This window comes from Aethalodelphis obliquidens, unplaced genomic scaffold, assembly GCF_003676395.1.
Source record: "Aethalodelphis obliquidens isolate GAN/ISIS:26980383/991018 unplaced genomic scaffold, ASM367639v1 scaffold16, whole genome shotgun sequence".
Classification (NCBI taxonomy): Eukaryota; Metazoa; Chordata; class Mammalia; order Artiodactyla; family Delphinidae; genus Aethalodelphis; species Aethalodelphis obliquidens.
This window is the reverse complement of record NW_020837960.1, coordinates 10224932-10243054: the sequence shown is the minus strand read 5'-3', so window position 1 is coordinate 10243054 and position 18123 is coordinate 10224932. Positions and strand designations below refer to the sequence as shown.

Sequence of the window (18123 nt, the reverse complement as noted above, 5' to 3'; positions counted from 1 at the left end):
AAGGCAGGTGTGCTTTCCCAAAAGACATGTGCTAGAGTGTTCACAGCAGCATCCATTCAATAGTAGAATGGATAAAAAACTGTAGTATATTCGTGCAACAGAATACTACAGGGCAATGAGAATGCATGGTGTACCACTATGTCACAATACAGATGGATCTCACAGACATAATATTTAGGGAAAGAATTCAGAAATGAAGGCGTGTACACATACAAAATGATTCTATTTTATAAAGTACAAAAACGGACAAGATTAACCTATGCTGTTAAAAGTTAAGATAGTGGTTACTGGGGTGGGAGGTGGGGTGATGAAAGAAAGGGGGACACGGGGCGGGGGGCGGGTACCGGTAATGCTGCCTTGTGTCTGGGTGTTGATTACATGCGTTCATTTAGTTTCTGGAAACTTATCAAGCTGTATGTTTATGATATGTGCACTTTTCTGTATGTGTAATTCAATAAAAAGTTTTTAAAATGCTGAATGCATGTCATTCAATCATGTAAATAAGTATTTCTCTCAACGAAATAATCAAAATGCTAAAGGAATCCCATATCCCCTGATCTATTTGACTCAAACTTTAACATTCTGTTGAAAGAACACATCTTCCTAACACGTAAAAATGTGCACAATATTTAAACAGCCTCATATTCAGAGCCTTCCACCAAATGTTTGCCTCTACTCTATTCCATGTCACACAGCTCAAAAATGTCCATTATAAACTATCTGCTCTATTCAAGCTGGCCTCCAATGCTCTTCTGACTCAGGTAAACTTTCATTGCTTTTTACCAATCAGCATCAGTTTATTCACACACAAATGAAGATTCAATTACCCGTCCCCCTCTAAAGCCTTCCTGACTAGCTTCTTCCCAAAGCAATCTCAGTCCTGCTTTACACCCATTGCCACCAATGGCAACCAGTGTGCTACTGATTTAAATTTCTATCTTACTGCCTTCAAAGGCAGAGCACATATGGAAAAGAAATTTTACCTGAAAGAAAGAAGGAGAGGGGAGGAACCTCAAAGTTTCACACAATATTGTATTGACTGATAAATCTACTTACTGATCCCTGGTCTAAACATTAAAAACTACATCTTTAGGGCTTCCCTGATGGCTCAGTGGTTGAGAATCCACCTGCCAATGCTAGGGGACACGGGTTCGAGCCCTGGTCTGGGAGGATCCCACATGCCGTGGAGCGGCTGGGCTCGTGCGCCACAACTACTGAGCCTGCGTGCCTGGAGCCCGTGCTCCACAACAAGAGAGGCCACCGCAATGAGAAGCCCGCGCACCGCAACGAAGAGTGGCCCCCGCTCGCCGCAGCTGGAGAAAAGCCAGAGCGCAGCAATGAAAACCCAACACAGCCAAAAATAAATAAATAAATAAAATAAATTTAAAAAAAAAAAAAAAAAAACTACATCTTTACAGTTAAGATCAGAAAAATGAAAATGTATCTTCTTAAAAAAGCAAAGGAAGGAAATACTCTTCCAAAAAATTGATTTTATGTCTTTTCCCTACAGGGTAGACTGTCATAGCACATAAGAGGGTCGAGAAAAACTATCAATTCCATTTGAATTTACATTTAAAAAATCCAAGTTTTTGTCCATTAAAAGTAACCAAAGGCATAGAGTACAACCTTTTCCAGAGGAAAAGGAAATAACCTCTATATCCAAGGATAAAATTATTATTTTTATTTTTAATAAATTTATTTATTTTTGGCTGTGCTGGGTCTTCGTTGCTGCATACAGGCTTTCGCCAGTTGAGAGCACAAGCTCAGTAGTTGTGGTGCAGGGGCTTAGTTGCTCTGCGGCATGCGGGATCTTCCCAGACCAGGGCTCGAACCCATGTCCCCTGCATTGGCAGGCGGATTCTTAACCACTGCGCCACCAGGGAAGCTGGGATAAAATTATCGATGCCACTTATTAAGCTATTATGTAGTCACTTAGCAGCCTTAGGAAGGTAAAGTAATAACAGTTGATGTTTTTTATAGTGTACCAGGCACTGTGATTAAATACTTTGTATGTATTTATTCTATTCATTGTCCTGTTTTACAGCCAAGGCACCTAAGGCTCAGGTGAGTGATTTGCCCAAGAACCACAGCTAATGAAGAGCAGACAAGCTACAAGTAGGGATTCTGGGGCTTATTCCATCACACCCCCCACACACACCCTGACCAAGCAAGTCTTGGTCTTTGCCTAATTGTATCTGTCAAATATAAATTTCATAATTGATCAGGTGTATTACTATAACAGCCTCCTGGTTGGGCTTTCTCTCCTGCCCCTTTTCAAACCATTCTCCACTTCATAACAGAGTGATTTTTTTTTCTAAAGCACAACTCTGATCATGCCACAACCCAGCTTAACATGTCTAAGTTTTCTAGAGAAAGTCAAAAGTCTTCAGCTAACGTGTAAGACTCTCCATGATCTGAACGCTCCTTTCCTCTCCTCTGCCCTGTCTTTTGACACCCTTCCCCTGCACCACACGCTCTAACGCTACAGAATTACTTGTAGTGCCCCAGATGTACCAAGGTCCTTACTATCAAGCTCTGCGTAATGCTCTTTTTCAACTAGCTAATTCTTACTTCTCTTTTTTTGTGCTGAAAACCCAGTTTAGGTACAACCTCCTCTGTAAAGACTTCACTGAACTTACCAGGCTAAGAACCCGCTCTTCTGTGCAATCATTATACCCTGAAAATAACTTAAACATTGCTGGTCATTTCCTTGTTTGGCCCTCCCACTAGACCAGAGATTCCCAAACTTTCTGGGCTCATGCATCCTTAGCGTCTTAGTAATTTCGTCACAGTGCCCCTGGGCCAAAAGAAATACTTAGTAGTAGTTAAGTCCAAACAGCTTAATAAGTATTTATGTCCTGACAACTTAATAACTATTTGAAAAAATAATACACATAAATTAAAAGAAAAGAAATACCTCATTTCATTCTTAAATAACTAGTCGTGAGCCTGTGGGCACTGTATACATCTCAAACCTTAGAATCAGATTGGACCGTGATACCCTCATTTCCTATTCAACACTAATTTTTGTGTGGAGATGGCTTTATATCACAGCAGCTACTGAAAATCCAGCTGCACAAAAACATAATGTCATCAAAAGGAATGTAGTGCAACCTAATATTTAAACTGTGTACTACCTCAAGCTAGTAGTTTCTGTGATGTCCAACAGATGTTGAGTATTACAATGTTTTCTTTGAAATTTAAAAGAATCTCATGGTAGCCCTCTGAGTTCACTGAGGTGCCTGGCACACAGCTTGGCAAACATAGCTCTAAGCTGATTGAAACTAGAGGGTAAGTCTTTTATTTCCAGTCCCAGGTACCAACAGGCACTTAATATTGTTGAATGAATGAAAGAAAACATAAAGTTACAACTTCATAGCATGCCATTACCAAGCAGCTAGAAAACAGACAGAATTGAGGGGAAAGAAGTTTTATTATTCAGTAAGAGTAAATTTAGAAATAAACTAATCAGAAAATTTTCATTTCCAGAAATTTGAGGCCATTCTCTCCTGTGTTTTCAGGGAGTTGACTGGGGTACAGCAGCTCACACCTTCTCTTTGATTACCTTGGCATTGATAACAAGCATCTGTAGACTTACTAGACTTGTATGATTGGGGAATGATACAGAAGAGACCAAAAACATGACCTCTGCATCAAAAAGCTTTTAATCCAAAAAGAAGGCAGTAGGAATCTGGCTTCCAAGGAATACATAAGGCCAGAGGGCTTTGATGTCAAGATGTCCATTGTTCTAATACAGTTTGGTATTTAGATTAAAAGAAATTTAACAATACGAATTTTTTTTTTTTTAAGCCGTGCGGCACAGCCTGTGGGATCTTATTTCCGTGACCAGGGATTGAACGCAGGCCACAGCAGTGAAAGTGCCAAGTCCTAACCACTGGACCTTCAGGGAATTCCCTAACAATACTAATTTTTAATTCACTGTCTACTTTGTGCTAGTCATCGTACCAGATGACAATATAATTAATGGTGAGTGAATAATATACATTGCCTGATCCTTACAGTGTGATAGCAGTAAGATGATGGAAGGTGAAGGGGGCTGTGGAACTACTGAAGAAAGACACAGACGTAGGACTTGGGAGATGAGGGATGACCACTTGGAGTGAGTGGTGGACACCTGGAATGAGTGATACCTAAGCTGAGACTTAAGGTGAGAACAGAGTGAACTAGTATGAGGCCAATGGAGAGATGCATATTCATTCGCCAAGGGGTAGAGGAGAGAAGAACCTGATGGCATGGGGATTTTACATTAAATGTAAACAATACATTTTCTGATAGTGAGCATTAAGCAATAGAATCATTGTTACTGAAGGAAATCATGGAATCACTATTCTTACAATGTTCAAAAAGTACAACAACAAATACAATTACTTAATTATGGCCATAAGGAATTAATCAATAAAACTGTCATAATTCCTTAGGCTCTATAATTCTATGGCGCCAGCAGAATGCTAACAGTTAATAAGAAGATCGACCACATTTTGTGGCCTTTTAGGGAAAATCGAAAAAAACAGTAATTTCACAATCATGCATAAGGGAATCCAAAATAAATAGTTTACTTAAAAAATATAAGCTGGAACATTAGATTGAGCCTACGAAGAAGGAATATTTAGCTCACTTTTATTTCAGTTTTCAAGGCAAAGAAGTCACACAGTGACTGGTCAGAGTGACAAAGAACACTCATTTAACCTGTAATCTTAAGGCACACTATCTCTTTGTTATGAAATACTTTAATAAAAAAGCAAAATACACGAAGTTTCATTCAAAACTCCTTTACACTAAAAAAGAGCTTTCTTCCATGTAGTTACGATTGTACCTCATATTTAGTGACTACATATATGATAAAAGTAAACTGTCTGACTTTATCTTATATGCTAGGAAATGGACATCTTGAAGTAGGAAGAGCAAAATAATGCCCCTTTTGTCTCTTTGGAGAGACAATTTATAACATTTAAAAAATACTATTAAGAAAAAAGATTGGTTCCTATGAAAACATGTTTATAGTTGAATAAAATAATAATGTAAACAAAAATGCTGCTGGAAAGAAAGTAGTAAATATATTAATCTTTCATAGTAATTACCTCTGGGTGGCAGGACTGTAAATAAAATTTTTACCTTCTTTTTTATATATTTTTGTATTTTCCAAAATTTTTAGAAGCAGTTTTTGCTACTTTTATATCAGGGAAAAAATTTAAATACAATTAGCTTCTTTAAGGAATAGCCCATGTTTCTAGTTATCATTCCTTTCCTTAGTTTTGACAAGATCCTAATTTTCTTAACGACAAAACAAAGATTTCAACCGTAAAATAAACAGATGAATTTTCCTAGAGGGAAAAATAAGCTATCATAGATCAAATGGTCTTAGTGAGTCAGAGAATAATCCTTTGAAAATTAGGTTGTTTTAAATCTCCAGTGCTTTGACGTTTAATCAGAATGCTGAATCTTTAAGAACGTCTAAAAACTGCAGTTATTAATGGTCTGTAGCAGGGATGGAATGAAGTGCACTGTCTTCCTTTGTTTTATCTCGATCCACAGACTTAACCTAGAGGCCTGTCCTGATGCATCCTCAACACAGCAGGGAAAGCAGGAAGAGAGAAATTCTAATACAATATTCTGGTGACGAGTAAGCATTGATGTGTGTCTGGAGCTGGGCGAACATCTAATATTCAAACAGGTGCTCATGGGTGAAGCAGAAGATGAGTGAAAGCTAACAGGAGCCTGGCAACAGCTGGCTTCCCTGGAGCCCGGTTGGTACGAGTAAATAGACAGGTGGAATATTCAGGGAGAACTATTAGGGTGGGAGCAAGGGAACCTGCATGCCTGGTGCTTTCCACACACTCATCACCTCCTTTAATCCTCCCAACATTGTGGTCTCCTCAACAGCTGAGGTCCATGAAGATGTGACCCACGAAGAGGCGAGTGATGTGGCTGAATTCACACGCCCAGGGTGGTTGTCATGGAAGGACACTAACCTAGATGGTAAGGATTCTTTCCTCTGGAGGAGAAGACCAGAAGCAGTCAATGAGACCAAACCCCAAACAAGAAAAATTACCATTAAGTGAACATACTACCATATCTTATATGTTTTTTATTGTTCAAGACACTCACCCCCGTTTTCAAATGACAAATAGATAAAGAGTTAAAGTCTTACATAAAATTCTTCAGATGCTTCTGGAGGTTCTGGAAGTAGAGAAGCCTTTGCTGGCAATTTGAGTTCATAGGTCATTATACTCCACCTGAAGGGAGAAAAATCCTTGGTCTAAAATTCCTTTAAAATTTAATAAACTGACTTTGTTCTTACCTCACATACACACAGATGCACATATATTCATGAACTATGGTTTGCTGTGTCTAAAATAACCAAATATGGGAAGAGATGGACTTTTGGTAATCTCATAAAATGCTGAATTCATAATTTATGATTTCCATATCTTACCAATTCTCTGATTGGTGACTTCCAAACATCTGAAGGCTATGGCCCACAGTAAGAAATGTAGATATGTAACAAGACCTCTCCTCTTCACTAGGTGCAAAGCATTCTGACTTTTCTATTCCTTTCTGTTTCACTTTTTAAATAATGCTCACTGCAATTTCTAACTAGATTATATAAGTTGCTAATGGGTCACAGCCCCAAATTCTAAAACATGTCCTAGATTAAACAAACGCGTAGTACCTACGAAAAATAAATCATTCTGCACGTAACAATCTGTCTTGCCAAGTCAGCGTATACAGACATGAAATGAAAATTATGAAAATTAGATAAATAGTCCTTCTTACATTAAGAAAGTAAGCATGGGATTGAGAGGAAAAAATTAATAGAAATAATACTTAATTGAGGCAACTTTATTTCAATTAGCTGTAAATATTAATTTCAAACCAAACATTGAATCATTTGGTGTTAGAGAAAAGCAATCAACTCCAGATAAATCCAGTCTTCTATCTAAACTAATTTCAAAATTTGGGAAGAACAATTGGGTAGGGACATTATTGTTGTCAGTAACAGGATGTGAAATAAAAGGTCTTTCAAAGACACAAAGCATAATAAGAGCAGTACTGTAACACATGGATTTTAAGAAAAGCATATCACAGTGGATGCCAGTGATAGAACCTAGAGGAAAATCCCAAGATTAGCATCAGTATGTAAAGAGAGCCTAGTGTATCATTCAGACTAATAAGTCTTTGCATAAAAATTCAAATTCTGAGAGAATTCCCCAAAAGACACAGGTTATATGTTAGGATGTATAAATGAAATAGATGTGTACAGCTACTATTCAACTCTTGACATGAATATACTGTAGATACACATTTGAGCACAAAAAGTCATCCATTCCTTCATTCATCCACGCAACAGGTATGTACTGAACGTCTCAAAGTGACAGTATTCCAGGGTCAGTCTGGAAATACAAAATTGAATAAGACTTTTCTAATAAAGCTTGTATTCTAGTGCAGTAACAGATGTAATACAAGCAACAAATAAAATAATTAAACTTTGTAAACTTTCAAATAGGGAAAATCACAATTGGAAACATGAAAGTCCAGTTCCGTATATCTGGCAATACTTCTCTGGTCAAAGGATGGTTAAAGAATTGGGAAAGAAATCCACCCAAATGTCCTTGCACCTTCCACGCTATACCTCCTCCCTTTATAGGCAATGATTGGAGCTGATGAAATAGGAGAAAGTGGCAGCACAAGTCAGGAAGGGATGCTTATTGGTACCAGCTAAGCAGAGTTGAAAGCAGAAGTTACAGACCCATTTGGTGAGTATGTGCATTAAACAGAGAGTGCAGTGTTGAAAGCCCCTGGGAAGTAGAGTCTGGATTTCATTGCAGACAGCCAGTTCAACCACTTATTAGCTATGTGACACTGCTAATATAAAAACCTCCTGAGCCTTTTCACCTGTGAGATGGAATGATAATGATATTAGCCATTTCTAAATGTACAGTGAGGATTAAAGGAGATGATACTCTATCAAGTAAAGTAACTAGAAGTGCCAGGCAGACAAAAAATACTATTCATTGTTACTCCACTGTCTCCGTAAGACTCAATTTTCATCTTTGTAAAACAGTCATAACAACGCTTTTCTTAGCCAGTGTTGTTTTGAGGGTCAAATAAATTAATATATATGAAAAAGCATATATGATGTGGAATATTATTAAACATCAATTTTTTCACCTGTTCTTTACAAATGGTATTCTTAAATTAGTAAGGAAAGCACTGGAACAAAATATTCTTATGTTTCTAAACAACAGTCCTAGCTTTTTAAATCCCCTTTGATTTGTTTTTTCTTGTGCTTTTTTGGGTTTTTTTGCAGGTCTGTATTAAGGAATTTTACCAAGGGGGTGTTGTTTCTCTGCTAACCACCTAGAGAAATTAATTTTTATAACTTACAAGGGAAAAGCACACACCCAGAGCAGAGGAAATGCCTCACAGCATTTCCTAGGTTGCGGGGAGAGTGGTATTTAAATTTACAACAAAAAGCCATTTAAAATACCTTGTGGGGTTTGGTTAGCACTGAACTGGGCAGTCATCTGGGAAATCACCTCCAGGCTCTTTAAAGACTGGAGACTGAGTCCACTTTATGCTCCCAAACTACTGGGGGGATCCCCTCCATGACTGGTTTGGGATAAACACAGGCAAATGCTTGCCAGCCCAGCTTTCTTTCTAAATCTTCTGTCAGCAAAAGAATCAGCCATTACAACATTACCTTATGTCAGGCAAGGTTACAATTAATTAGGTTATAGCTTATTTTAGAGTAATTACATTTTAGATTGGTGGCTCCCTGATGGGATTTCGTTATTTTCGGGAAGAGTACCACAGATGGCTAATCCTATCAAAGTTGTTTTGATTCATGCTAGCTCCAATTTATAATGAGATTTTGACATTTGTGTCCCACTTATGATGGAGGTTACTGAGCCCTGGTTGCTCCCTATACCCCAATTCTAAACACCTCCTGCATAATACTCAAGGCACACACACTGCGATTGCTTTTTTACATGTGGGGCGTTTAGAGAGAAAGCAGTTAAGAGAGGCAGTCGAGGATAACATAAAAACAGTGATAGCTCCTTCATGTGAATCTGTCTTCCTAACAGATTCCCTGTCCCTGGGAAAAGATTGTTTTTTAGTATTTTGTTGATTCAATTCCTTCTCAATGTGTATAATTAAGAAGAGATATTCTAAAAAATCTAAAGTTTATATGTCTTTCTTAGTTTTAATGAAACCAGAAGATGAAGGGACCATACCTATTATACTCATCAAAAGCCCCCCCACTAACTATTTAAGCTTTCTGAGCCAAATAGCAGTTAAAAGTAATTAGTATCAACATAGCCTTCTACATTATCTTTAAAATAATGGATTCAGGGCTTCCCTGGTGGCACAGTGGTTGAGAGTCCGCCTGCCGATGCAGGGTACACGGGTTCGTGCCCCGGTCTGGGAAGATCCCACATGCCACAGAGTGGCTGGGCCCGTGAGCCATGGCCGCTGGGCCTGCGCGTCCGGAGCCTGTGCTCCGCAACAGGAGAGGCCACAACAGTGAGAGGCCCGTGTACCGCAAAAAATAATAATAATAATAATAATAATGGATTCATTAAACTAGTTTCCTCATTTTTTTTTTTTTTACAATTCATTCATTCACTCAAAAAAACATATTTATTGAGTGTCTATTCTGTGCCAGGCTCTGTTCTAGACCTCAGGGGTGGACCCCCGTCAGGGGTTACCGTCAGTACAATTTTAGAAGAGAATTTGTTATTACCTGTCCAACATTTTGGTGCTGGCTCGTTCCAGCTTCTCAAGTATCTGAGGAAGTTGGGTGTCGTCATCGTATGAGCCTCCCCAGCCAAGAACCCGGGCAAGGTCATTTCCTGTACCCAGAGGCAGTACTCCCAGCTGACACTGAAAGACAGCCCCACAGGAGACCTCAGACAAGTTGACACATAGGGACTCTGACATTTCTGTACATCACTGGTCAGCAGGTTAGGATAACTAGCAGTGAAAGGAATGACCACTTGCCTGTTTATTCAAGTTGAGCTTATCAATTTCTGACAAAACCCAACCTACACTTCCATCTCCTCCACAAACAAGAATCCGGAAATTGTCAAACTTCTGGAATAATCTTAAACTGAAAGAAAAAAGTATTTTATTTTAGTGTAAGTAAATAAAAATCACGTTCCCCAATTCTTTGTCATTCTGTTAGTTATTGGTATTCATGTTCAGATTAAATATAGGAACTCTTACATATGAATTATAGTATAAAAATCAATTTGAGTGCAATGTGTAACTCAAGAAAATGTCTTAATCATAAAGCGGAAAGGAGATTATAAGTAGAAACGGAGATAAAATTAGGAAAAAAGGGGAGTGAGAAATGAGAAAACAAAAAAGAAGCAGAACCCAGGAAAGAGAATGAAAGGTAAGCGATAGGAGACGGTAAGAGTACTGACTTTTCTCTTTACTTCGCAAGGATATGTTATTTCCATGAGTAGCATATTACAAACTAGGGAGAAGAATCTAGGGCACTGGTGCTCCTGAGTGGCACAGGGGCAGTTCCTCAAGAGACCCACCAAACCTTGCCCAATGTACCCCTGCCATACTCCCTGTAGCTGTTTTGCTTCCTCTTTTCCTATTCTCAGGTCAATCTTTCTACTTCTGTCTTCCTTCATCTCAAATTTTGACACATTTCACCCTGAGAATGTACCTTTGTACACCTCAAGTATTGTGGAAAATCGAAAAAAATATGGAGACAATCTCGAGAAGTTTCACAAAGGGAGTTGCTTAGAATTTTAGAGGATGGGTAGAAAAAATAAATGTCAAAAATATAAGATATTGGAACCATCGAGGATTATAAAACAGATATGCTAGAAAGGGGGACAAAGCTAACCAGCAATGGGAGAGACAAAGGTGAGGAGAGAGGCTAGATGAGGAAGTGCCAGGACACATGCAGGAGAAAGGAAGGGAGGTACGAGCACATAAGGAAAGAGCTGGGTTCAAATGAAGAAGACCAACACTCATGAGACCAGAAGGGCTTGAGACAGCAAGAAAAAGGCAATGGAAACGAGAAGGAAGACCCTGAAAGGACACAGTGAAAAGAGGCACAAAGAGAGACTGAGGAGAGACACAGAGAAGATAGGAGAGTGCTAAATCACAAAACACAAAGGCCTTCTCAGGAACTGGTATCTAAAATCTTCATTTCTACTTCTGTGTTTATGATTTAAGGTGACAGTGGAACCCAAGAGAAAAGCCGAGTTGGCGTAAGTAAATTATAAGGAGATCACAGGCTCTTGGGTCAGATGACACAATATCGCCTCTTCAACAAAAATCATATATATACACTGTATATATATGATTCAAATTGAGGCACAAAATGTATTCAAAGTGCCTCAAGGCATATTTTCCCTCTTGAAAATATATTTAAGCTTTTCCCGCCAGATTTTAGGTTATACGACATTCCAGAAAGTTTGAAATGAACAATGAACAAAAGTACTTATTTGTCATGTATGGGAACTGAGTCTGAAATCCTTGAGGGCCTGTCCTTGAGGCCCACAACAGTATCTGTGCTTTGGTTAAATAATTGATTATTTGTATTATATACAACTCAGTACTACCCTCCCATGCAAATCATTTTCTCAAGTTATTTTTTGTATTTCTATATTTACACAAGTTGATCTACTTTGTAGAGCTAAGCAAACAGAATTGTTTGATGTAGGATATATTCTGAAACATTTTCTAAACAAACTTTAGAACTTTCAGCACCCAAGGAAGATATATAAATATCAAAAAGTTTATGTTAAAATTTATAATCAGAACTTTAAAAGGGAGATGTCAGAAGATCAACACAGAGATGTCTAGATGAATCTGCAATTTTCATCAGCTGAAAAACCAAGTGTATTTCGTGCTCAGTGCTACATATCATTCAAACGAGATTTATCAATAATCAATTACCCTAAATGAGGACCGCCATTCATCAAATCAAACACCTGAGCTGGATTTAGTAACTGTTTAAATCGGCGAAGAAACTTTACTCCCTGATTATCTCCACTCTTAGAATTGACAAAAACCAATAGAGGACTAACACAGAATGAAAATGTTGCTCTACAGAAACCTGTTAAAAAAAAGAAACAAAACACAGCACAAGATCAATACGTACAGCTTTCTCTTTTTAAACTCTTAAAAAAACTTCAGAGGAAAAAAGATAAATTCATAAATAAAGAACCTTGTTTATTACTTTAACAATGTTATCATTTAGCGCCCCCAAAAGGAGACAGGTTTATTATTTACATACTAAGACCATAGAACTTATCTTTTAAAATGTGCACTATAATGAAAAATCATACCAAAGATGGTAAAAGTATTAATCATACATAAATTGAGATCTACCACCTGCCTTAACAACACTTAATTATTAAGAGAAACCAATCATAGTCTATAAATTCACAATTGTTAAAGGATTCATGTTCATTTTCGGCATTACATTTAACTCCTCCTTGATAAGGCCTTAGAAAATATTTTTTAATTTTATAATAAATAACAGAACTTTGATATATCAGGGTTTGGTTGGGGGGCTGTTAATAACACAGGTTAAAAAATCATATTTTCTGCAGCTTATAATATCTATGATATCCTCTGGCATCATTTACATAAAAAGTTTGAAAAGCATAAGGCACTTTATCGATGCAAAACATTGATAAGAGTTCATGGTAAAAGCCTTTTGTAATATGGTTTGCTTACAAGGAAGTTATTAGTATGCTATTCCAAAACCAGTGCTGTAAACAGGTTCTTCAGTACGTACAATTAAGTTGTAAAATTCCAGAAAAAGTGAATGAATTTATAGGAGTATAAATTCCTACAATGAAATGGTAAGAAAACACATTTCAATAAGAGCTATGCTAACGGGCAGCTTCAATTACGGAGGGGGAAAAATTGCTTATAAAAAAATTAATCTTTTCATATTGCATTTTGTTACAGAATAACAATTTTATTTGCTGAAATGTAAATCTTATACACTGTAATTTCACCACTGTGTTAATAGTTATGTTTTTGCACCTTAATTTTAAAACGTTCTTTTATAAATTAAATGTACTGTTCTGCAATTGAAATGGAATTATTATATAAAAACTAACCAGAATAACCAATTACAGTTCTATTTATTCTAGGAAAATAGACGTACATATCAACATTTGATATACCAGGAATATACATACTTACACTACTGCTACATACCATCAGAATCGGTGCTGTTCAGTGCAATTGGAGGTATGACAGATACTCTACATTGGCCAAGTGGACATATAGGATGATATAAATCTTTGCAGGCAGTGTGTACCTAACAACAATGAAATAAACCTTCAGGAATCATAAAAACACATGAATTTTTTTTATGGTATAAATTATATCTAAGGAACTGGTAAATGAAGATCAAGTGCATCCCAAAATGTTCAGTAATTCATAAATTACTTTAATGGCACAATATTTATACTTCTAAGGAATGGCCTAATCATTTTAGAGATGGGAATTTGATGTGGTCTGTACAGCCTGTTTTCATGATTGTCTCAGGCAAGTAGTATGTAGTCAATAAATGCCTGGTGAAGGGAAGGAGAGCGGAAGAGAAGAGGAAGAAGTGCAGAGGAAGGGAGGAAGGAAGGGAGGAGGAGGGAAGGAAGAAGGGAAGTGAACCAGTGAGTGTCAATATAATTGTCCATAGGAAATGATGATGACATCTACCTTAGAAAATTCTTACAGAATTTAATGAAGATTAATACAATCTGTAATGTGTCTGCTCTTTCTGCAGTGATCTATAACTTGCTATTCACACATCTTTTATAATATTGTCATGTTATTATACTTATAAGTACATCCGTGCCTATGTTCTCAGCTAGACTTCTGGCTCTGTAAGGAAAAGGAAAAGGTCCTATTATTGCCCCCTCATCTTGGAAAATGATACACATCACAGGCACTCAGCAAGTGTGTTAACTCTATAGAACAAAAAGTTTCAAGGTCACGCAAGCAGGGCAAACGTATCAAGTAGGACCCAGGCAATTTAGAATAATTTATGTACTCAGCTAGAGAGCCTTTAAATGTTTTATTAGTAAGAGCAGGCACTTCCTAAAGCACTTATTTAATAAGACTTTATTTCATTAGTCCTTTTGGAAAACTGGCATATCAATTAAACATGTATTTATCAAAACTTTTGAGAAAATAATTGAAATTTAATAGCGATTCTTGTTCTGCTGATGACCTAATTTTGGACCATTTCCTGTTATGACTTATAATCATTAACAATCCAAATGGATTTTAGAAAAATGAGCAGGCACAGATAGTTTTAAAAGGAATTTAAAACGTATGAGAATCATAGGGTGTTTTGCTCTATGATTACAACAATGTTAAATGAGAAAAGCAGAGATAAAATTGTATCTTCACTATTTTTACAGAAAAGGTAAAACTATGCCCAGAGATTGGACAACAGCTGGAAAAATTAAGAGTTATTAGGATTGTGGAACTATGACTGTTAGGATTGTGGAACTATGGTTTTGTTTTGTTTTGAACCAGGTGACTATGTTTAGACACTAGATGTTTTGCTGTTAGAAACTCATATTTTAAAGGCAACAAAGTATCATAATGGATAAATGATAGTGTATAGGAAGTACAAGATTAAGAGGCATGTAATAAAAGTGATGGCGGCCCAGAAACCTGCATGTCTAACTGACACATGGAATGATTTCATGCAAAGGTGATATTTAAGTTTGCCAGGAAAAAAGAGGAAAGACATTCGAGAATCATCCCTTCTACAGTCTATAATAATACTTCTGTCCCATTTGTGAAATTTTTAAAATGTGGCAGAGAGTAGAACAAGCAAGTAAAAAACCTAATTTAACTCCTACTGCTTTTCTAACTCCTACTGTTAAACTTCATAAAGTTTAAAAACTGCTGACTAATTTATTTCTCCCCCGCTTTCCCTTCTGGTTACCATAAGTTTGTTTGCTATGTCTGTGGAATAAATTAGGAGTGTGGGATTAACAAATACACACTATGATATATCAAATAGATAACCAACAAGGACCTACTATATAGCACAGGGAACTATACTCAATATTTTGTAATAACCTATAAAGGAAAAGAATCTGAAAAAGAATACATAAACATATATATGTAGGTATAACTGAGTCACTGTGCTGTACACCTGAAACTCACACAACATTGTAAATCAACTACAATAGAAAAAGACAACTACTGACTAAACACAAGTAGCGACCTATATATTGCAGGTAAAGACAACTTACACAAAACCTTTCTAAAATAATTCATCACACAGATGACCTGCTTGCTTTTCAAAAAATTAGAAAAGAACAGCTGAAGTTCCAGAAGTAGAGAAATAGACTTCAGTAAATGCAGACTAATAAAAATAGTGGTAGATGCATACACCAGTGGTTGTCCCCCCAGAAAAGAAATCTTAGGTGGGATGGAATCTTGATTTAAAATCCTGTTTACGTGAGCACTCCTTTAAAATAAGGAACAGCAGAAGGGGGTTTTCAGGGTTAGGGTTGCACCAAAACTCCAAAGAGAGGTATCTAATATAGTCTGCATATTATATTAAATGGGCTAAAAGAAATAAAAAGTAACATCTATGTCAATAAAAGAGGCAATCGATGAAGAATAACAAAAGCATGGGGATGAAGAAAATCATGTTCGATTCAAAAATGAAAAAGAGGGGACTACCTTGGCGGTCCAGTGGTTAAGACTCCTCACTTCCACTGCAGGGGGCATGGGTTCCACCCCTGGTGGAGAACTAAGATCCCGCGTGCCGGGCAGCGCAGCCAAAAAAAATTAAAAACAAAAAAGAAACACAAGATTGTCTATCAGGCCTGACTAAAAAATTATAGGACTTCTTTTTCTCTGTGGCCTATGGACTCAATCGCATTGATTATGAAATCAACATATCACACGCACATCTCTTGCATTTGCTCATCTTCACTGTGCTTATTAAAAGCAATGGTTTTCCGTCTTTTTGTTGGGGGGAGAGGGGCTGACTTCCAAGACTCAAAACACGACCAAACAACTCTGCCCCAAAGCAAGTTAATCAGCATCGTAATCAGACAGCATCACCCGGCGCTCAGGTGAGCACTCACTGCCTCCTCGTCCTGCTGTCTTTTAGCCCCACGTCACCCTCTGAGGGGCGTGAGTTCACCCTCTGAGGGGCGTGAGGTCACCCTCTGAGGGGCGTGAGGCCACCCTCTGAGTTCCTGCACCGACTGCCCTCCTGCAGGGTGGAGGCCCAGTCCTCACACAGTCTGGCAGAGATGGGACCCTTGCTTGCCGTTGGCTCCACGTTACGCTGTGTCTGCTTCTCACCACTTTCTTGCACATGCAAAGAAGTTTTAAAATATTTACTTATTTATATAACATAAATGTATATAACCTAAATTATATCAGTGCACAGCCTACTGAACTCGGCTTCTTTCTCTCGGAGAAGACACACGGGATTGTAGCAAACTTACACTTGGCCTGTTAATCAAAATTTGGTGGCTTTCTGTGGGCAACAGGTAGTAAAACAGGCTGAAAACAGCAAACCACTTAAGGGTGGCTAAAGCTCGATGAAAAACAATAAAACTGTGGGAAAGAGGTCCTCACACAAAGGGACAAGAGTAGGTGTCACAAAAAGGGCATTTGCAAAAGTAACCAGAGTGGAAGGAACGCATCTTGAAAAAAGATGAACCTTACAAACGGATGCGTGTACTACCAGGCTCTGCTCTGTCATAAATTCTTAGCTTTGTCTCTAAATCACACAGATGGAAAAGGTACAGAAAGAAACATTTTAAATGGAAAATAATTATAAAAGTCTCACCATCGTTTTACACCAAAGGCATCTCCAGTCTTGAAGACGGAGAACGCTGCCACACGTTTTTTCACAGACAGCACACTTGGCACTCACGGGCAAGTTACCCTCGAGCCACTGGTGGGGCATAGCCAGCTGTGCAGCAGGAAGAAAGGGCAGTCAAATTAAAGACCATGGAGGACATCATTCTTAGCCAAGGGAAGAGATACAATGATTTCTTACTCTATGGAATCAGCACCATGTATCATTCGTGGCATACATTCATTTCCCCCACATTTATTGAGCATCTATTATGCCCTGAGCACTGTAGGGATATAAAGATAAGTAAGACTAAACCCCTGCCCTGCAGGATTTGCAGTCTCGCTGAGGAGAAAGGCACATAGAGAGAATATCATAAAGTGACCACGAAGTGTTATCAGCGATTCACATGCAAGGCAGTCAAGGTTTTGAAGGTGGGGGGCACCACTGAGAGGAGGCCCCAAAGTCTCAGGAGTGAACATCTGAGTAAACGGCTGAGCTGAGCCTTAAAGAACAACTTAGTTGGCCAGATTAGGGTCCAGAGCACCAGCCCAGCACAGCAACCACTCCTAAGCCCTTACACAACATTCCCCTTGAAACTTAAGAGCTGAAGGAAGCTGCAAAGAACTGGATTGAAAATAAAAAGTCACAATCAACCAAAACCTTCCATCTAATCATAATAATAAACACTTCCCCTGAACCCTCTGTCATAATTGAACTAATAGACGCTCCCACTTAATTTCCACAGGAGAGGAGTATAAAAGAGCGGAGGTGGAGGTGCCGGGGAGAGATGGGAGACAGTACGAGCTTACCCCATCCTCGTTCTCTATGATGTCCTTCCCGATGGAGGCCAGGGTCGTCCACTTGCAGTTATTTGTTGCTCTCACTGCACACCTTTTATGAGCCTTGAACTTACACACTAAAAAAAAAAAAAAAAAAAAGTGAACCATTGCTAAATGAATATGCACTTTTGGACCAACAATGAAAGGAAATCACAGCATGAAATTTTAAAGTGGTCGAGGGGCAGAAGAAAAACAATATTTGTAAAAGCTTCTATTACTCTTCAATGATATTCTAAAAAGCAAATATGGCTATGAGTTTATGAAGCACTTTGATCAAGCTATAGATTGCTACTTAAAGAGATTCCACTTACTCTAAAAGAAGAAAAGAAAGGAAATAAATGCAAAAAAAACTTATTGAGGAGGAGGGAGACAACATACACACAACAGAAGAAAATAAAATTCAGTAATACAGGAGGGTTGGTAACA

The 18123-nt window shown here is 38.0% G+C and overlaps 1 protein-coding gene across 4 annotated transcripts in view; it reads right to left on the bottom strand.

The window, feature by feature from the left end:
- Positions 1-18123, bottom strand: part of DGKH (diacylglycerol kinase eta) — a 176262-nt gene that overhangs the window by 48464 nt on the left and 109675 nt on the right. For 2 of the 4 annotated variants that reach the window (XM_027116174.1, XM_027116172.1), the window contains exons 7-13: positions 17668-17774; positions 16847-16972; positions 13228-13330; positions 11950-12109; positions 10024-10132; positions 9767-9906; positions 6170-6254 (exon numbers count right to left, since the gene is read on the bottom strand). In XM_027116174.1, coding sequence (XP_026971975.1) covers positions 6170-6254; positions 9767-9906; positions 10024-10132; positions 11950-12109; positions 13228-13330; positions 16847-16972; positions 17668-17774 — 830 coding nt within the window. Of the gene's footprint in view, positions 1-6169; positions 6255-9766; positions 9907-10023; positions 10133-11949; positions 12110-12796; positions 12851-13227; positions 13331-16846; positions 16973-17667; positions 17775-18123 lie in introns of all 4 variants that reach the window. The other 2 variants (XM_027116173.1, XM_027116175.1) reach the window with 2 other exon arrangements.